The 22,164-nt window shown below is 46.5% G+C and overlaps 1 protein-coding gene across 1 annotated transcript in view; it reads right to left on the bottom strand.

Moving 5' to 3' along the window:
• Positions 1-9,076: 9,076 nt before the first annotated feature.
• LOC135032963 (zinc finger protein 271-like) overlaps positions 9,077-22,164 on the bottom strand; it is a 141,510-nt gene continuing 128,422 nt past the window's right edge. The window contains exon 4 of the mRNA XM_063954134.1: positions 9,077-12,106. Within this exon, the coding sequence (XP_063810204.1) occupies positions 11,215-12,106 (892 nt within the window). The 3' untranslated portion in view covers positions 9,077-11,214. The remainder of the gene's footprint in view (positions 12,107-22,164) is intronic.

The following is a 22,164-nucleotide window of genomic DNA, read 5'->3' as shown; positions in this document are numbered from 1 at the left end:
CTAGCCCTCTTGTTTTTATGGGGCCGAAAGGACTGTACTTGATAATACGGTGCTTTCTTTTGCTGTGGGGTAGCCTGTGGCAAAAATGTCGATTTCCCAGCTGTAGCTGTGGAAACGAGATCTGAAAGACCATCCCCAAACAGTTCCACCCCCTTATAAGGCAAAACTTCCATGTGCCTTTTTGAATCGGCATCACCTGACCACTGCCGAGTCCATAAACCCCTTCTGGCGGCAATGGACATTGTGCTTATTTTTGATGCCAGCCGGCAAATATCCCTCTGTGCACCACGCATGTATAAGACAGCGTCTTTTATATGCTCTATTGTCAGCAAAATATTGTCTCTATCCAGAGTATCAATATTATCCGACAGGGAATCTGACCACGCAGCAGCAGCACTGCACATCCATGCCGATGCAATCGCTGGTCGCAATATAATGCCCGTGTGTGTATATATAGCTTTAAGGGTAGTCTCCTGCTTTCTATCAGCAGGTTCCTTTAGGGCGTCCGTCCCCGGAGACGGTAGTGCCACCTTTTTTGATAAACGTGTAAGCGCTTTATCTACCCTAGGGGGTGTTTCCTAACGTGACCTATCCTCTTGCGGGAAAGGGTACGCTGCCAATAACCGTTTAGAATTATCAATTTCTTATCGGGGGAAGTCCACGCTTCCTCACACACCTCATTTAATTCCTCAGATGCAGGAAAAACTACTGAAATGTGTAATACATTTTTCATTGCCTCAATCATGTAACGGGTGGACCTATTGGAAGGTACACTAGTCTCATCGTCGTCGACACTGGAGTCGGTATCCGTGTCAACATCTGTGTCTGCCATCTGAGGTAGCGGGCGCTTTAGATCCCCTGATGACATTTGAGACGCTTGGACAGGCACAAGCTGAGTAGCTGGCTGTCCTATGTCGTCAAACCTTTTATGTAAGGAGCTGACACTGTCACGTAATTCCTTCCATAAGTCCATCCACACAGGTGTCGACCCCGCAGGGGGTGACATCACATTCATAAGGCATTTGCTCCGCCTCCACGTCATATTCCTCATCATACATGTCGACACAGCAGTACCGACACACAGCACACACACAGGGAATGCTCTGACAGAGGACAGGACCCCACAAAGCCCTTTGGGGAGAGAGAGGGAGAGTATGCCAGCACACACCAGAGCGCTATATAAGACAGGGATATCACTATACAGAGTGTTTTCCCCTATAGCTGCTTATACTATATATACTGCGCCTAAATGTATTGCCCCCCTCTCTTTTTTACCCTTTCTGTAGTGCAGGACTGCAGGGGAGAGCCAGGGAGCGATCCTTCCAGCGGAGCTGTGAGGGAAAATGGCGCCAGTGTGCTGAGGAAGATGGCTCCGCCCCTTTTTCGGCAGGCTTTCTCCCGCTGTTTGTGTAAATCTGGCAGGGGTAATTTACACCTATATAACCTCTAGGGCTATATATGGTGTCAGTTTTGCCAGCCAAGGTGTTAATACTGCTGCTCAGGGAGCCCCCCCCCATCCAGCGCCCTGCACCCATCAGTGACCGCAGTGTGAAGTGTGCATGAGGAAGAAGTCTTCAGCCGCCGATTTTCAGGACACTTCTTGCTTCTGGCTCTAAAGGGGACGGCGGCGCGGCTCCGGGACCGGACGACGAGGTCAGGTCCTGTGTGGGATCCCTCTGGAGCTAATGGTGTCCAGTAGCCTAAGAAGCCCAAGCTACCACCAGTTAGGTAGATTCGCTTCTTCTCCCCTTAGTCCCTCGGTGCAGTGAGCCTGTTGCCAGCAGGTCTCACTGTAAAATAAAAAACCTAAAATATACTTTCTTTCTAGGAGCTCAGGAGAGCTTCCTAGTGTGCATCCAGCTCGGCCAGGCACAAAAATCTAACTGGGGTCTGGAGGAGGGTCATAGGGGGAGGAGCCAGTGCACACCAGATAGTCCTGAATCTTTCTTTAATTGTGCCCAGTCTCCTGCGGAGCCGTCTATTCCCCATGGTCCTTACGGAGTCCCCAGCATCCACTACGGACTACGAGAAATAGAATTACCGGTGAGTAAAATCTTATTTATATCAGGCGTCACTCAGTGATTGGCAATAGTATTGTGTAGATGCATGTTGGGACAACTTAGCAGGCCTTTGCAGTGGCGTAAGTTCGCCCCAGTCGCCCGGAGGCATGATAAATGTTGGTGCCCCCCCTACATATCGCCGGCATACCGACAGCGTGGCGAGCGCAAATGAGCCCCTTGCGGGCTCGCTACGCACGCCACGCTATTTATTCTCCCTCCAGGGGGAGGTCGTGGACCCCCATGAGGGAGAAAAACTGTCGGTATGCCGGCTGTCGGGATTCCGGCGACGGTATACTGTGCGCCGGGATCCCGACAGTTGGCAACCTGAAGACCACCCATAATGCCCCTGTACAGTGCCACATACATATAAAAATGTCAAAAATGGGTGCTTCCCCACTGCCAGAAACATATGTCCCCACAGTGCCAGATACATATATGCCTCACAGTGCCAGATACACATGACCCCCAGTGCCAGATATACTTGTCCCCCCAGTGCCAGATATGCCCCCAATGCCAGTGTCCCCACAGTGCCAGCTATGCCCCTAGTGCCAGATATATATGTGCCCAAAGTGCCAGCTATGCCCCCAGTGCAGTGTCCCCCCAGTGCCAGCTATGCCCCTGTGCCAGATATATATGTCCCCAAAGTGCCAGCCATGCCCCCAGTGCCAGATATGCCCCCAGTGCCAGATATATATGTCCCCACAGTGCCAGCTATGCCCCCAATGCCAGTGTCCCCACAGTGCCAGATATGACCCCCAGTGCCAGGTATACAGGTCCCCACAGTGCCAGCTATGCCCCCAATGCCAGTGTCCCCACAGTGCCAGATATGACCCCCAGTGCCAGGTATACAGGTCCCCACAGTGCCAGCAATGCCCCCAGTGCCACATATAGATGACCCTCCCCCCCATCCCTTGTGCTGCTCACCGCGCTGCTGCTGTCTGTGGGAGGGGGGGGAGCGCAGCGTGCGCCTCCCCTGCCCCTCACTCTCCGGCGGCTGTGTCCCTCTTCAATTATGCACCGGACCATGAGCCAATTAAAGCTCGCGGACCGGCAGCCTTAGCTGCCGGTCCGCGAGCTCTGATTGGCTCACGGACCGGCGCTGAATTGAAGCGCGCCGCCGCCGGAGAGTGAGGGGCAGGGGGGGCGCACGCTGCGCTCCCCTCCCCTCACAGACAGCAGCAGCAGCGCGGTGAGCGGCACTGGGGACAGTGGAGGAGATGCGCCCCCTTGAGGCCAGGAGCCCGGCGGCAGCCGACTCCACTGCCTCCCAGAGTTCCGCCCCTGGGCCTTTGGAATGAAACAGGCAGAAAGCTGGATATTATCTATGGCCCTCATTCCGAGTTGTTCGCTCGGAGTTTTTCATTGCATCGCAGTGAAATTCCGCTTAGAGCGCATGCGCAAAGTTCGCACTGCGACTGCGCCAAAGTAACTTTGCTAAGAAGAAAGTATTTTTACTCACGGCGTTTTCATCGCTCCGGCGATCGTAATGTGATTGACAGGAAATGGGTGTTACTGGGCGGAAACACGGCGTTTTAGGGGCGTGTGGCTGAAAACGCTACCGTTTCCGGAAAAAACGCAGGAGTGTCCGGAGAAACGGTGGGAGTGCCTGGGCGAACGCTGGGTGTGTTTATGACGTCAGGCGGGACCGAAAAGCACTGAACTGATCGCACAGGCAGAGTAAGTCTGAAGCTACTCAAAAACTGCTAACTCGTTTGTGATCGCAATATTGCGAATACATCGGTCGCACATTTAAGAAGTTTAGATTCACTCCCAGTAGGCGGCGGCTTAGCGTGTGTAACTCTGCTAAAATCGCCTTGCGAGCGATCAACTCGGAATGAGGGCCTATGTACTAACCTTGGGATAATATAATGTATACCTCGCTCTGTGACAGGGTTTCATATTGTATACCATGGGGGTAATTCCAAGTTGATCGCAGCAGGAATTCTGTTAGCAATTGGGCAAAACCATGTGCACTGCAGGGGAGGCAGATATAACATGTGCAGAGAGAGTTAGATTTGGGTGTGGTGTGTTCAATCTGCAATCTAATTTGCAGTATAAAAATAAAGCAGACAGTATTTACCCTGCACAGAAATAAAATAACCCACCCAGATCTAATTATCTCTCTGCAAATGTTTTATCTGCCCCCCCTGCTGTGCACATGGTTTTGTCCAACTGCTAAAAAATGTCCTGCTGCGATCAACTTGGAATTACCCCCCTTGTTACAGGGAATATCCCTTCTCAATAACAATATTGTCACAGAAGTGATACAAATGTGTAGAATTGGATATGCATGCCTTAGAGAACTGTGCTGTGTTACAGGGTTACACATGATATGCTCAGTCACAGGAGAACACCTTTTATTACCAACAATATTGTTTTATTCCATGTACATATCTTTGTGATGTGGTCAGTTATCAATTTATATATGTACTGAATGGGTAACACATGTGATTGAGGATTCTGCTCTCGTACAGGGTTTTACAATGATATACTTGTTATAGGAAAACATTTCCTCTCAATACCAATATTATTACATATGTGCTGAATTGTACATATATGTTTCTTTGTGCCTGTGAGAACGATCCCACTGTTATACATTATAGGTAGTAACACTGTCTTATTGTGTGATACGCTACGGGTAGTAACAAAGTGGTCATTGTAAGACATAGTGGTTACCAGAAAAGGCCACTAAGGTTGTATGCAGTAATAACGCTCTGCAGGGAGCACTTAGGTTGTATGCAGTAATAACGCTCTGCAGGGAGCACTTAGGTTGTATGCAGTAGTAACGCTCTGCAGGGAGCACTTAGCTTGCATGCAGTAATAACGCTCTGCAGGGAGCACTTAGGTTGTATGCAGTAGTGACGCTCTGCAGGGAGCACTTAGGTTGTATGCAATAGTAATGCTCTGCAGGGAGCACTTAGGTTGTATGCAGTAGTAACGCTCTGCAGCGAGCACTTAGATTGTATGCAGTAGTAATGCTCTGCATTGAGCACTTAGGTTGTATGCAGAAGTAATGCTCTGCAGGGAGCACTTAGGTTGTATGCAGTGGTAATGCTCTGCAGGGAGCACTTAGGTTGTATGCAGTAGTAACGCTCTGCAGGGAGCACTTAGGTTGTATGCAGTAGTAACGCTCTGCAGGGAGCACTTAGCTTGTATGCAGTAATAATGCTCTGCAGGGAGAACTTAGGTTGTATGCAGTAGTAATGCTCTGCATGGAGCACTTAGGTTGTATGCAGTAGTAACCCTCTGCAGGGAGCACTTAGGTTGTATGCAGTAGTAACCCTCTGCAGGGAGCACTTAGGTTGTATGCAGTAGTAACGCTCTGCAGGGAGCACTTAGGTTGTATAGAAACATAGAAACATAGAATTTGTCGGCAGATAAGAACCACTTGGCCCATCTAGTCTGCCCCCTTTTTTTTTTTTTATATTATTTTTTTTTATCACTAACCTTATTTGATCCTTATTTCTTTGTAAGGATATCCTTATGTCTATCCCATGCATGTTTAAATTGCTCTACTGTCTTAGCCTCTACCACCTCTGATGGGAGGCTATTCCACTTGTCCACTACCCTTTCTGTGAAATAATTTTTCCGCAAATTTCCCCTGAACCTCCCCCCCTCCAGTCTCAGTGCATGTCCTCGTGTCCTATTGCTTCTCTTCATTTGGAGAATGTTTCCCTCCTGGACTTTGTTAAAAGCCTTCATATATTTGAAAGTTTCTATCATGTCCCCTCTTTCCCTTCTCTGCTCCAAACTATACATATTGAGATTTCCTAGTCTTTCTGGGTATGTTTTGTGATGTAGGCCATACACCATTTTAGTTGCCCTCCTTTGTACAGTTTCTAATGTATTAATATCCTTTTGAAGATATGGCCTCCAGAACTGAATACAGTATTCTAGATGAGGCCGTACCAATGACCTATACAGTGGCATTATTACTTCTTTCTTTCTGCTGCTGATTCCTCTCCCAATGCAGCCAAGCATCTGACTAGCCTTCCTCATTGCCTTGTTACATTGCTTACCTGCTTTTAAGTCATCTGAAATAGTGACTCCTAGATCCCTTTCCTCCTCAGTAGTTTTCAGTATAGTGCCATTAATACTGCATTTAGCTTTAGGATTTTTGAGACCCAAGTGCATGATTTTGCATTTTTGGGCATTAAACTGTAATTGCCAGACTCTTGACCATTCCTCTAGTCTACTTAGATCCTCAATCATTTGTTTTACCCCACCTGGTGTGTCTACCCTGTTGCATACCTTTGTGTCATCTGCAAAAAGGCATACTTTCCCTTTAATGCCATTTGCAATGTCACCAATAAAGATATTAAAAAGCACTGGTCCAAGTACAGATCCCTGGGGTACTCCACTGGTAACATTTCCCTCCTGTGAATGCACTCCATTTACCACAACTCTCTGTTTTCTATCCTTCAACCAAGATCTTATCCATTCAATAATCCTAATATCCAATCCCAAACTTTCAAGTTTATTTAGCAGTCTGCGATGTGGAACTGTATCAAAAGCCTTACTAAAGTCTAGATAAGCTATATCCATGGCTCCACCATTATCCATCACTTTAGTCACACAATCAAAAAAGTCAATAAGATTTGTTTGACATGATCTCCCCCCAGTGAATCCATGCTGTTTGGGATCCAGTAAATTGCCAGATTTGAGATGATCTACAACTCTTTCTTTTAAGAGTGTTTCCATCAATTTTCCTACTACTGATGTAAGACTCACTGGTCTGTAGTTGTTTGCCCCTTCCTTGCTTCCACTTTTGTGCAGTGGGACTACGTTTGCTCTTTTCCAGTCCCCTGGAATTTCTCCTGTAGCTAATGACTGGTTGAATAATTCTGTCAATGGTGCTACAAGCACCTCTTTAAGTTCTTTTAGTATCCTTGGATGTATCCCATCTGGCCCCATAGATTTGTCCACTTTCAGCTTTGAGAGTTCTGTTAGGACCTTCTCCTCTGTAAATGTACTTGTTTCATTTTCCTGAATATCCCTGCAACTTAACTGTGGCCCCTTCCCCTCTCTTTCAGTAGTAAACACTGAGCAAAAATAATCATTAAGATGATCTGCTATTAAATTGTCTCCTTCAACAAGACTCCCAGTGTCCGTCTTTAGTTTTATAATTCCGCCTTTTGTTTTTCTCTTTTCGCTTATATACCTAAAAAAAGTTTTGCCTCCTTTACCCACTGACTGGGCCATTTTCTCCTCAGCTTGTGCCTTTGCACATCTGATTACCTTCTTTGCCTCCTTCTGTCTAACAAGATATATTTTTGCAGTATGTAACGCTCTGCAGGGAGCACTTAGGTTGTATGCAGTAGTAACGCTCTGCAGGGAGCACTTAGCTTGTATACAGTAGTAATGCTCTGCAGGGAGAACTTAGGTTGTATGCAGTAGTAATGCTCTGCATGGAGCACTTAGGTTGTATGCAGTAGTACGCTCTGCAGGGAGCACTTAGGTTGTATGCAGTAGTAACGCTCTGCAGGGAGCACTTAGGTTGTATGCAGTAGTAATGCTCTGCAGGGAGCACTTAGCTTGTATGCAGTAATAATGCTCTGCAGGGAGAACTTAGGTTGTATGCAGTAGTAACGCTCTGCAGGGAGCACTTAGGCTGTATGCAGTAGTAACGCTCTGCAGGGAGCACTTATATTGTATGCAGTAGTAACGCTCTGCAGGGAGCACTAATATTGTATGCAGTAGTAACGCTCTGCAGGGAGCACTAATATTGTATGCAGTAGTAACGCTCTGCAGGGAGCACTAATATTGTATGCAGTAGTAACCCTCTGCAGGGAGCACTTAGGTTGTATGCAGTAGTACGCTCTGCAGGGAGCACTTAGGTTGTATGCAGTAGTAATGCTCTGCAGGGAGCACTTAGCTTGTATACAGTAATAATGCTCTGCAGGGAGAACTTAGGTTGTATGCAGTAGTAACGCTCTGCAGGGAGCACTTAGGCTGTATGCAGTAGTAACGCTCTGCAGGGAGCACTTATATTGTATGCAGTAGTAACGCTCTGCAGGGAGCACTAATATTGTATGCAGTAGTAACGCTCTGCAGGGCGCAGCTGTAAAACAGTTGTTTTTTTTAGATCACAATCCCGTTGTGAAAGGATCTCATAAATTTGATAAATAAAACCTGTTTAAATTCCTTTTATATTTCACTTGCTAATATCAGTTATTGCTCTACCCATATACCCATACATAGGTAGTGCTGGTATATACATTATTTTATATCTTTCATTTATTTCTTGTCTTTCCAGGCTGACAATCAATTGCCTTATGTCATGTCTATTGAAAAATCATTCTTAAATAAAAATAATAAAAGTTATGCTTTCATTTATTCATGAAACGTAAAGAAAAAAGAGTGCGCCACACATTAAGGCTTCTTTAGATATAAGCCCACTAGTGTTTTTTCTAAACCCCCTAACCAGTCATTGCAATTTGCTTAATGTCGCACCTCCAACCAGATTAGCTAATCTTTGGTATTAACACTTTCGGATTATTCCCTCTATCCGTTGGTTCATACATAGAAGGATCATAAAACAATTATCATTTGGGCCTGTGCATAGTCCCTCAGACGTAACGTCTTCCCTGGAAATACTGGTGGATGGAGCCCTTCATTCGCTTTGCCAGGATTCAAGGGTGGTCAATCTGTTGAAATCAGAGCACTACATTTTGGCCACCGTGCTCGATCCTAGGTGTAAAGCCTACATTATATCTCTCTTTCCGGACACAAGTCTGTAGAGGTGGAAAGACCTGCTGGTGAGAAAATTGTCAACTCACGCGGAACGTGACCCGTCACCAGCTACTCCTTCATTTTCTCCAGCAACTGGGGCTGCGAGGAAAAGGATAACATTTCCGAGCCCACCCGCTGGACACAAAAGTAACAATACAAGTGACACATTAACAGGAAATTGTTTCTGTCACCATAGCGACAATTATCTGGAAATAAGATAATACACAGACACATAAAAAGACTCAACGGAAATCTTTTGTTTTAAAAAAACTTTATTTCATATCTTTAATAAACAGATTTTTCTCTATATTTTAAACTTAAAAAATACTTTACTCTGCACAACATGGATAAAATATCCTTTAAAGCACAGAAACAATTCAAGTTACATTATAGTATTGCACGTAAGTAAAACAGATTCATATCAGGAGAGCCAAAACCCTATGGGGGTCATTCAGACCCAGCCGCAATAGTGGCCCGCAGCAGTTTACTGGTGGTGACAAAATGCACGTGCAGAGGCTGCAGACACACGCATTGTGGCCGCATCCCTGAGGGGTGAATGAGGGCGGGCCAGGACCATTTTCCAGGGGATGCGTTCATCTCTGATTAACCCCCTATAAGCTTCCAGAGTGCACCTCATATCTCATCTTTTCCAAGTTACTACAAATGATATGAGATCGGTGGCAGCACTACTTTCAGGATTATTACACAGAACACACATAAAGGCTGACACAGCAAATAACAGGAACACATATAAGGGATTCATTAGAAATAAGGAAGAATAATCATTAAGTCTAATTATCAACTGGTTCTGTGCAGGACCCATACACCTCGTTACTACCTCCAGCAGCCCCTGGTACTGCACTGTGACCATCCACCCTGTCCCCCGCCTGCTGTCACCTGCCCTATCTCCCCCTACTACTGCCACTGCCCTGTCTCCCCTTCTGACACCTTAGCACTGCTTGGGGACAATATTACCCACAGACAGTGCCTCCGTCAGCCCCCGCTACAGCACTAGTGCCACCACCCTGTCTCCCCCTCTGACATCTCAGCACTGCTTGGGGATTCTTGGTACTGCTGGTAACAGTCCTTTATCTGCAGATGGAAGTAAACAAGCAGGGCAGTAATGAGGCAGAAGCTGCTTCTGGTACCATAGACCCTGGTCATATAGGGCTGGGAGAGTCAGTAAGATTATGTAATAGTCACCATCTTACAGGCAGCCGGAGGAGGTAGAGAATGGGTGTTATGTGGCAGGAACGGGCTGGTTAGGTAACAGCCTGGCTGCTGCATTCTGTACAAGCTACAAGCGGTGCAATTCTTTTGCTGGGAGACCCAGGTAGAGGACATTGCAGTAGTCTATGTGTGATGATACAAGTGCATGTATGACTGTAGGTAGATCTTCTGAGGGAATAAAGTGCTGGAGTCTGGCTCTGTTCCTCAGATGAGGATCTGATTGTGGCTGATACCTGATGTCTAAGTGTCACTCCACCATCCAGGACACCAAGATTCCGCATATGGGGGGTCATTCCGAGTTGTTCGCTCGTTGCCGATTTTGGCAACGGAGCAATTAATGCGAAAATGCGCATGCGCATGCTACACAGTGCGCTAAGTATTTTAGCTCAAACTTTGTAGATTTAATCACGGCAGAACAAAGAATTTCCATCGTTGAAGTGATCGGAGTGTGATTGACAGGAAGTGGGTGTTTCTGGCCGAAAACTGACCGTTTCCTGGAAGTGTGCAGAAAAACGCAGGCATGCCAGTATAAAACGCAGAGTGTCAGGAGAACGGGGGAGTGCCTGGCTGAACGCAGGGCATGTTTATGACGTCAAACAGGAACTAAACGGCCTGAGCTGATCTTAGTGTTGGAGTAGGTCTGGAGCTACTCAGAAACTGCTAAGAATTTTCTATTCGCTATTCTGCTAATCTTTCGTTCACAATTCTGCTAAGCGAAGATACACTCCCAGAGGGCGGCGGCATAGCGTGTGCAATGCTGCTACAATCAGCTAGCGAGCGAACAACTTGGAATCACCCCCATGATCAGCATTTTGTAATTCTGAACCCCCAAGCGTAATTCTGGTTGGTAGGCAAAGCTGAGCTGTAGCCCTGTCCTTTGTTGGTGAGCTTCTATCACAAGGACCTGTTTCACCAACTGGCATCACCCACACCTGGAGCTCAGCTAGACAACCATTTAGGATTGGTACTGGGTTCTCAGTAACCAGAGCAAAAGACAGGTCATCTGCATAGCAGTGGTAGATGAGGACATGACATCTGATTATTATACCCAGTGGTAGCATGTATATTGCAAAAAGCATAGGAGATAGGATAAGAACCTTGAAAAACAACGCATGGCAATGATGAGTATACTCCAGAAGATTAAAATGGTTCTTCACCTGAGTTATGTCTATTGTGTGCAACAAGAGCTGATTTATATCTCAGAGTATAGAAATGGCCTCTCACCTGTGTGACTTCTCTGATGTATAACACAAACTGATTTTCGTGTAAAACATTTCCCACACTCAGAACATGGAAATGGCTTCTCACCTGTGTGACTTCTGTTATGTCTAACAAGAACGGTTTTGTGTGCAAAACATTTCCCACACTCAGAACATGGAAAAGGCTTCTCACCTGTGTGAATTCTCTGATGTATAACAAGTTGTGATTTCTGTGTAAAACATTTTCCACACTCAGAACATGGAAATGGCTTCTCACCTGTGTGACTTCTGTTATGTCTAACAAGATCTGATTTGTGTGCAAAACATTTCCCACACTCAGAACATGGAAATGGCCTCTCACCTGTGTGACTTCTCTGATGCTTAACAAGATCTGATTTGTTTGCAAAACATTTCCCACACTCAGAACATGGAAAAGGCTTCTCATCTGTGTGACTTCTCTGATGTATAACAAGTAGGGATTTCCAGGTAAAACTTTTCCTGCACTCAGAGCAAGAAAATGGCTTCTCACGTGTGTGACTTCTCTCATGTATAACAAGATTTGATATGTGTGCAAAACATATCCCACACTCAGAACATGGAAATGGCTTCTCACCTGTGTGAGTTCTGTGATGTATAACAAGATCTGATTTCCGTGTAAAACATTTCCCACACTCAGAACATGGAAATGGCCTCTCACCTGTGTGAGTTCTGTGATGTATAACAAGATCTGATTTCCGTGTAAAACATTTCCCACACTCAGAACATGGAAATGGCTTATCACCTGTGTGACTTCTCTGATGTTTAACAAGATCTGATTTATGTGTAAAACATTTCCCACACTCAGAACATGGAAATGGCTTCTCACCTGTGTGACTTCTCTGATGTCTAACAAGACATGATTTCCGTGCAAAGCATTTCCCACACTCAGAACATGGAAATGCCTTCTCACCTATGTGACTTTTCTGATGTATAACAAGATCTGATTTGTATGTAAAACATTTCTCACACTCCGGACATATCAGTGGCCTTTCACCTACCTTACCTGTGTGTGGGTTAATAGGCTTTGTGTTCTGTGTAAAACATCTGGCACCTATAGAACAGGGAAACTCTATATCTACTGTAAGAAGTGTACCAGATACACCAATATCAGAGTGATCAGAAGAACATTTCCCAGGATCAGAGGGATCAGCTGATAGACCTGGATGTATAATTGGGGTAATGGGGTTATCTCCTGGAGATTCCTGTCTACTGTCATTTTCTTTTATGTCACAATCCGGGGATAACATTAGATGTCCTTCTGAGATATTCCTGCTTGTGTATCCATCTGCTGGAAATAAAATACATTATGGAAATGGTGACATTTTCTGTAACAATATTAATCTTGTAAACAATAGGAGAAGACGACTCTCTGGGACACTTAATTATAAATGTGTGTGTATAATAAAACATAACTTTTAATGAAGGCTTTATAATACTGTGTCTCAGACTATCATTGTGTCCACCCTCCTGAGAACACTCACAATAACAAATGTAATAATAAGATTTTACTCACCGGTAAATCTATTTCTCGTAGTCCGTAGTGGATGCTGGGGACTCCGTAAGGACCATGGGGAATAGACGGGCTCCGCAGGAGACTGGGCACTCTAAAGAAAGATTTAGTACTACCTGGTGTGCACTGGCTCCTCCCTCTATGCCCCTCCTCCAGACCTCAGTTAAGGAAACTGTGCCCGGAAGAGCTGACATTACAAGGAAAGGATTTTGGAATCCAGGGTAAGACTCATACCAGCCACACCAATCACACCGTATAACTTGTGATAAACTTACCCAGTCAACAGTATGAACAACAACAGAGCATCAAACAATGGATGCCAACATAACATAACCCTTTATTAAGCAATAACTATATACACGTTTTGCAGAAAGTCCGCACTTGTGACGGGCGCCCAGCGTCTACTACGGACTATAAAAAATAGATTTACCAGTGAGTAAAATCTTATTTTCTCTAACGTCCTAGTGGATGCTGGGGACTCCGTAAGGACCATGGGGATTTTACCAAAGCTCCCAAACGGACGGGAGAGTGTGGATGACTCTGCAGCACCGAATGGGCAAACACAAGGTCCTCCTCAGCCAGGGTATCAAACTTGTAGAACTTAGCAAATGTGTTTTAACCCGACCAAGTAGCTGGGGGGCAAAGCTGTAATGCCGAGACCCCTCGGGCAGCCGCCCAAGAAGAGCCCACTTTTCTTGTGGAGTTGGCTTTCACAGATTTTGGATGTGGCAATCCAGCCGCAGAATGAGCCTGCTGAATCGTGTTACAGATCCAGCGAGCAATGGTTTGCTTTGAAGCCGGAGCACCCAGCTTGTTGGATGCATACAGGATAAACAGCGAGTCAGTTTTCCTGACTCCAGCCGTCCTGGTTACATAGATCTTCAAAGCCCTGACTAAATCAAGCAACTTGGAATCCTCCAAGTCACGAGTAGCTGCAGGCACCACAATGGGTTGGTTCAAATGAAAATATGACACCACCTTCAGCAGAAATTGCGGACGAGTCCGAAAGTCTGCCCTGTCCATATGGAAAACCAGATAGGGGCTTTTACATGACAAAGCCGCCAATTCTGACACACGCCTAGCCGAAGCTAAGGCCAATAAGCATGACCACTTTCCACGTGAGATACTTCAGCTCCACGGTCTTAAGTGGCTCAAACCAGTGGGATTTCAGGAAACCCCACACCACGTTGAGATCCCAAGGTGCCACTGGTGGCACAAAAGGGGGCTGAATATGCAGCACTCCCTTAACAAACATCTGAACCTCAGGAAGAGAAGCCAGTTCCTTTTGAAAGAAAATGGATAGAGCCGAATCTGGACCTTAATAGAGCCCAACTTCAAGCACATAGTCACTCCAGACTGTAGGAAGTGCAGGAACCGGCCCAGCTGGAATTCCTCTATAGGGGCCTTCCTGGCCTCACACCAGGCAACATATTTTCGGAATATGCGGTGATAGTGTTTTGCCGTCACGTCCTTCCTAGCCTTTATCAGCGTAGGAATAACTTCATCCAGAATGCCTTTTTCCGCTAGGATCCTGCGTTCAACCGCCATGCCGTCAAAAGCAGCTGCGGTACGTCTTGGCCCCTGTTGCTGCAGGTCCTGTCTGAGAGGCAGAGGCCATGGGTCCTCTGTGAGCATTTCTAGCAGTTCCGGGTACCAAGTCCTTCTTGGATAATCCGGAACAATGGTGGTCATTCCGAGTTGTTCGCTCTGTAATTTTCTTCGCATCGCAGCGATTTTCTGCTTATTGCGCATGCGCAATGTTCGCACTGCGACTGCGCCAAGTAAATTTGCTATGCAGTTAGGAATTTTACTCACGGCATTACAAGGTTTTTTCTACGTTCTGGTGATCGGAGTGTGATTGACAGGAAGTGGGTGTTTCTGGGCGGAAACTGGCCGTTTTATGGGTGTGTGTGAAAAAACGCTACCGTTTCTGGGAAAAATGCGGGAGTGGCTGGAGAAACGTAGGAGTGTCTGGGCGAACGCTGGGTGTGTTTGTGACGTCAAACCAGGAACGACACTGACTGAACTGATCGCACTGGCAGAGTAAGTCTCAAGCTACTCAGAAACTGCAGTATATTTCAGCATTGAGACAGAGACTGACTCGTCCCATACAAAAACAAAGGTGTTGGATTTTAGGAAGGCTGATTTTGAAGGGATGGGAAAATGTGTAAGCGATTCTTTGGCAGAGTGGAGGAACTTGGAAACAGTGCAGGAGAGGTGGGAAACATTCAAATGTGCAATATTGAAGGCAACAGACCTTTGTATCAAAACTGTTAGGAAAAACACAAGGAAAAGGAAGCCAGTGTGGTTTGCAAAAGAAGTAGCAAATATTGTGAGAGCAAAAAAGATGGCTTTTAGGAAATATAAGCAGACACAAAATAATGAAGACAAAAAGATATATCTTGTTAGACAGAAGGACACAAAGAAGGTAATCAGATGTGCAAAGGCACACGCTGAGGAGAAAATGGCCCAGTCAGTGGGTAAAGGAGGCAAAACTTTTTTTAGGTATATAAGCGAAAAGAGAAAAACAAAAGGCGGAATTATAAAACTAAAGACGGACACTGGGAGTCTTGTTGAAGGAGACAATTTAATAGCAGATCATCTTAATGATTATTTTTGCTCAGTATTTACTACTGAAAGAGAGGGGAAGGGGCCACAGTTAAGTTGCAGGGATATTCAGGAAAATGAAACAAGTACATTTACAGAGGAGAAGGTCCTAACAGAACTCTCAAAGTTGAAAGTGGACAAATATATGGGGCCAGATGGGATACATCCAAGGATACTAAAAGAACTTAAAAAGGTGCTGGTAGCACCATTGACAGAATTATTCAACCAGTCATTAGCTACAGGAGAAATTCCAGGGGACTGGAAAAGAGCAAACGTAGTCCCACTGCACAAAAGTGGAAGCAAGGAAGAGGCAAACAACTACAGACCAGTGAGTCTTACATCAGTAGTGGGGAAATTGATGGAAACACTCTTAAAAGAAAGAGTTGTAGATTATCTCAAATCCGGCAATTTACTGGATCCCAAACAGCATGGATTCACTGGGGGGAGATCATGTCAAACAAATCTTATTGACTTTTTTGATTGTGTGACTAAAGTGATGGATAAAGGTGGAGCCATGGATATAGCTTATCTAGACTTTAGTAAGGCTTTTGACACAGTTCCACATCGCAGACTGCTAAATAAACTTGAAAGTTTGGGATTAGATATTAGGATTATTGAATGGATAAGATCTTGGTTGAAGGATAGAAAACAGAGAGTTGTGGTAAATGGAGTGCATTCACAGGAGGGAAATGTTACCAGTGGAGTACCCCAGGGATCTGTACTTGGACCAGTGCTTTTTAATATCTTTATTGGTGACATTGCAAATGGCATTAAAGGGAAAGTATGCCTTTTTGCAGATGACACAAAGGTATGCAACAGGGTAGACACACCAGGTGGGGTAAAACAAATGATTGAGGATCTAAGTAGACTAGAGGAATGGTCAAGAGTCTGGCAATTACAGTTTAATGCCAAAAAATGCAAAATCATGCACTTGGGTCTCAAAAATCATAAAGCTAAATACAGTATGTCAGGTTCGGTCTGGTTTGTGTCCCCGGAGGGGGCGCTAGTGGGTCAGAGGTAGGATGGACTACAATACAAATGCAACTACATACCCCAAAAAACGTACACTTGCCCAGATAATGCAAGCTGACACTGATACCGACTCTGTTACAGGGGACGGTGATGGGGATATGCAGGGGGGGGGGGTGCATCCCTTGCTAAAGGGGTGCAGCTAATGATTGAAGCCATTAGGGATGTTTTGCATATTTCTGGGAAGGTTCAGGAACAAGTAGAGGAATCTTAGATTACAGTAAATAAGAAATCCTCGCTGACCTTTCCTGATTCTAAGGAGTTAAACTCCTTGTTTGAAAAATCCTGGGAAAACCCAGAGAAAAAATTCCAGATCTCTAAAAGAATTCTCATTGCTTTCCCTTTCCCTGAAGAGGATAGGAAGAAGTGGGAAAACCCACCTACAGCAGACACTTCTGTATCTAGGCTGTCTAAAAAATAAGAATTTACTCACCGGTAATTCTATTTCTCGTAGTCCGTAGTGGATGCTGGGAACTCCGTAAGGACCATGGGGAACAGCGGGCCCCGAAGGAGGCTGGGCACTCTAGAAAGATCTTAGACTACCTGGTGTGCACTGGCCCCTCCCCCTATGACCCTCCTCCAAGCCTCAGTTAGGATACTGTGCCCGGACGAGCGTACACAATAAGGAAGGATTTTGAATCCCGGGTAAGACTCATACCAGCCACACCAATCACACCGTACAACTCGTGATATGAAAACCAGTTAACAGTATGAAACAACAGAGCCTCTCAACAGATGGCTCAACAATAACCCGATTTAGTTAACAATAACTATTTACAAGTATTGCAGATAAACCGCACTTGGGATGGGCGCCCAGCATCCACTACGGACTACGAGAAATAGAATTACCGGTGAGTAAATTCTTATTTTCTCTGACGTCCTAGTGGATGCTGGGAACTCCGTAAGGACCATGGGGATTATACCAAAGCTCCCAAACGGGCGGGAGAGTGCGGATGACTCTGCAGCACCGAATGAGAGAACTCCAGGTCCTCCTCAGCCAGGGTATCAAATTTATAGAATTTTGCAAACGTGTTTGCCCCTGACCAAGTAGCTGCTCGGCAAAGTTGTGAAGCCAAGACCCCTCGGACAGCCGCCCAAGATGAGCCCACCTTCCTTGTGGAATGGGCATTAACAGATTTTGGCTGTGGCAGGCCTGCCACAGAATGCGCAAGCTGAATTGTACTACAAATCCAACGAGCAATAGTCTGCTTAGAAGCAGGAGCACCCAGCTTGTTGGGCGCATATAGGATAAACAACGAGTCAGATTTTCTGACTCCAGCCGTTCTGGAAACATAAATTTTCAGGGCCCTGACCACGTCCAACAACTTGGAGTCCTCCAAGTCCTTAGTAGCCGCAGGCACCACAATAGGCTGATTCAGGTGAAACGCTGACACCACCTTAGGTAGAAACTGGGGACGAGTCCTCAATTCTGCCCTATCCATATGGAAAATCAGATGGGGGCTTTTACAAGACAAAGCAGCCAATTCTGATACTCGCCTGGCGGAAGCCAAGGCCAATAACATAACCACTTTCCACGTGAGATATTTCAGATCCACGGTTTTTAGGGGTTCAAACCAATGTGATTTTAAGAAACTCAACACCACGTTGAGGTCACAAGGTGCCACGGGAGGCACAAACGGGGGCTGAATATGCAGCACTCCCTTTACAAATGTCTGAACTTCAAGTACTGAAGCTAGTTCTTTCTGAAAGAAAATCGACAGAGCCGAGATCTGTACCTTAATGGAGCCCAGTTTTAGGCCCATATTCACTCCTGTTTGCAGGAAATGCAGAAATCGATCTAGTTGAAATTCCTCTGTTGGGGCCTTTTTGGCCTCACACCATGCAACATATTTCCGCCATATGCGGTGATAATGATTTGCTGTAACTTCTTTCCTGGATTTAATAAGCGTAGGAATGACTTCCTCCGGAATGCCCTTTTCCTTCAGGATCCGGTTTTCAGCCGCCATGCCGTTAAACGCAGCCGCGGTAAGTCTTGGAACAGACAGGGCCCCTGCTGTAGCAGGTCTTGTCTGAGTGGCAGAGGCCACGGGTCCTCTGAGATCATCTCTTGAAGTTCTGGGTACCACGCTCTTCTTGGCCAATCCGGAACCACGAGAATTGTGTTTACTCCTCGCTTTCTTATTATTCTCAATACCTTTGGTATGAGCGGCAGAGGAGGGAACACATAAACTGACTGGTACACCCACGGTTTTACCAGAGCGTCCACCGCTATCGCCTGAGGGTCTCTTGACCTGGCGCAATACCTCTCTAGTTTTTTGTTTAGACGGGACGCCATCATGTCCACCTGTGGACGACCCCACTGATTTGTAATCATTTGGAAGACTTCTGGATGAAGTCCCCACTCTCCCGGGTGGAGGTCGTGCCTGCTGAGAGTCTGCTTCCCAGTTGTCTACACCCGGAATGAACACTGCTGACAGTGCTAGTACATGATTTTCCGCCCATCTGAGAATTCTTGTGGCTTCTGCCATTGCCATCCTGCTTCTTGTGCCGCCCTGTCGATTCACATGGGCGACTGCCGTGATGTTGCCTGACTGGATCAGCACCGGCTGATTTAGGAGCAGGGATTTTGCTTGACTTAGAGCATTGTAGATGGCCCTTAGCTCCAGAATATTTATGTGAAGAGAAGTCTCCTGACTTAACCATAGTCCTTGGAAGTTTCTTCCCTTTGTGACTGCCCCCCAGCCTCGCAGGCTGGCATCCGTGGTCACCAGGACCCAGTCCTGTATGCCGAATCTGCGGCCCTCCAGAAGATGAGCACTCTGCAGCCACCATAGAAGAGACACCCTTGTTCTTGGAGACAGGGTTATCAAGCGATGCATCTGAAGATGCGATCCGGACCACTTGTCCAACAGATCCCACTGGAAAATTCTGGCATGGGACCTGCCGAATGGAATTGCTTCGTAAGAAGCTACCATCTTTCCCAGGACCCGCGTGCAGTGATGCACCGATACCTGTTTTGGTTTCAGGAGGTCTCTGACTAGAGAAGACAACTCCCTGGCTTTCTCCTCCGGGAGAAACACTTTTTTCTGGGCTGTGTCCAGAATCATCCCCAGGAACATTAGACGTGTCGTCGGAACCAGCTGTGACTTTGGAATATTCAGAATCCAGTCGTGCTGGCGCAGCACTTCCTGAGATAGTGCTACTCCCACCAACAACTGTTCCTTGGACCGTGCCTTTATTAGGAGATCGTCCAAGTACGGGATAATTAAAACTCCCTTTCTTCGAAGGAGTATCATCATTTCCGCCATAACCTTGGTAAAAACCCTTGGTGCCGTGGAGAGTCCAAACGGCAACGTCTGGAATTGGTAATGGCAGTCCTGTACCACAAATCTGAGGTACTCCTGGTGAGGATGGTAAATGGGGACATGCAGGTAAGCATCCTTGATGTCCAGGGAAACCATGTAATCCCCCTCGTCCAGGCTCGCAATAACCGCCCTGAGCGATTCCATCTTGAACTTGAATTTTTTTATGTACTTGTTCAAGGATTTCAAATTTAAAATGGGTCTCACCGGACCGTCTGGTTTCGGTACCACAAATAGTGTGGAATAGTAACCCCGACCTTGTTGAAGTAGGGGTACCTTGATTATCACCTGCTGGGAATACAGCTTGTGAATTGCCGCTAGCACCGCCTCCCTGTCTGAGGGAGCAATCGGCAAGGCAGATTTTAGGAACCGGTGGGGTGGAGCCGCCTCGAATTCCAGCTTGTACCCCTGAGATACTACTTGAAGGATCCAGGGATCCACTTGTGAGCGAGCCCACTGATCGCTGAAATTTTTAAAACGGGCCCCCACCGTACCTGGCTCCGCCTGTGGAGCCCCACTGTCATGCGGCGGACTTAGCAGAAGAAGCGGGGGAGGACTTTTGCTCCTGGGAACCTGCTGCTTGTTACAGCCTTTTTCCACGCTTGCTTTTCTGTGTCCGAAAGGACTGAACCTGATAAAATGGCGCCTTCTTAGGCTGTGAGGGGACATGGGGTAGAAATGCTGACTTCCCAGACGTTGCTGTGGAAACTAGGTCGGAGAGACCATCCCCAAATAATTCCTCCCCCTTATAAGGCAAAACTTCCATGTGCCTTTTGGAATCTGCATCTCCTGTCCACTGGAGAGTCCATAAGCCTCTCCTAGCAGAAATGGACAATGCACTTACTTTAGATGCCAGCCGGCAGATTTCCCTCTGTGCATCTCTCACATACAAGACTGAATCTTTGATATGGTCAATTGTTAGCAGAATCGTGTCTCTGTCTAGTGTGTCAATATTTTCTGACAATTTATCTGACCACGCAGCTGCAGCGCTGCACATCCATGCTGACGCAATAGCTGGTCTAAGTATAATGCCTGAGTGTGTGTAAACAGACTTCAGGATCGCCTCCTGCTTTCTATCAGCAGGCTCCTTAAGGGCTGCCGTATCCTGTGACGGTAGTGCCACCTTTTTAGACAAACGTGTGAGCGCTTTATCCACCCTAGGGGGTGTTTCCCAGCGTAACCTATCCTCTGGCGGGAAAGGGAACGCCATTAGTAGCTTTTTAGAAATTGCTAATTTTTTTATCAGGGGAAAGCCACGCTTCCTCACACACCTCATTTAATTCATCTGAAGGGGGAAAAACTACGGGTAGTTTTTTTCTCCCCAAACATAATACCCTTTTTTGTGGTACCTGGATGTAAATCAGAAATGTTTAGCACCTCTTTCATTGCTTCAATCATGCAGTGAATGGTCCTGACGGGCATTAGATTCGACTCATCCTCGTCGACACTGGTGTCAGTATCAGTGTCGACATCTACGTTTGCCACTTGAGATAGCGGGCGTTTTAGAGCCCCTGATGCCCCTTGAGACACCTGGACAGGCACGAGCTGAAAACTCGGCTGTCCCACAGTTGGCATGTCGTCAATTTTTTTATGTAAAGAGTCTATACGTGCACTCATTTCTTTCCATAAGCTCATCCACTCAGGTGTCTGCCCCCCTGCTAAAGGCATCTGCTCCGCCTCCACATCATTATCCTCATCAAACATGTCGACACAGCCGTACCGACACACCCCACACACACAGGGAATGCTCAAACAGAGGACAGGACCCACAAAAGCCCTTTGGGGGGACAGAGTAAGAGTATGCCAGCACACACCAGAGCGCTATATATATACAGGGACTAACTGAGTTATGTCCCTAATAGCTGCTTTTCAATAAAATATAATATATATACTGCCAAATTTAATGCCCCCCCCTCTCTTTTCCCTCTTACTGTACTGTAGACTGCAGGGGAGAGCCAGGGAGCTTCCTTCCAGCGGAGCTGTGAGGGAAAAATGGCGCCAGTGTGCTGAGGAGATAAACTCCGCCCCTTTTTTCGCGGCCTATTCTCCCGCTTTTTATGGATTTCTGGCAGGGGTATTTACCTCATATATAGCCCCTGGGGCTATATATTGAGGTATTTTAGCCAGCCAAGGTGTTTTTATTGCTGCCTCAGGGCGCCCCCCCCCCAGCGCCCTGCACCCTCAGTGACCGGAGTGTGAAGTGTGAGAGGAGCAATGGCGCACAGCTGCAGTGCTGTGCGCTACCTTGGTGAAGACTGAGTCTTCATGCCGCAGATTTTCCTGGACCAACTTCTTGCTTCTGGCTCTGTAAGGGGGACGGCGGCGCGGGCTCCGGGACCGAACACCAAGGCTGGGCCTGCGGTCGATCCCTCTGGAGCTAATGGTGTCCAGTAGCCTAAGAAGCCCAATCCGGCTGCAAGCAGGCGAGTTCGCTT

The sequence above is a fragment of the Pseudophryne corroboree genome, unplaced genomic scaffold (assembly GCF_028390025.1).
Source record: "Pseudophryne corroboree isolate aPseCor3 unplaced genomic scaffold, aPseCor3.hap2 scaffold_556, whole genome shotgun sequence".
Lineage (NCBI taxonomy): Eukaryota > Metazoa > Chordata > Amphibia > Anura > Myobatrachidae > Pseudophryne > Pseudophryne corroboree.
The sequence above is the reverse complement of the archived record's forward strand: the minus strand, read 5'-3'. Positions and strand labels throughout refer to the sequence as shown.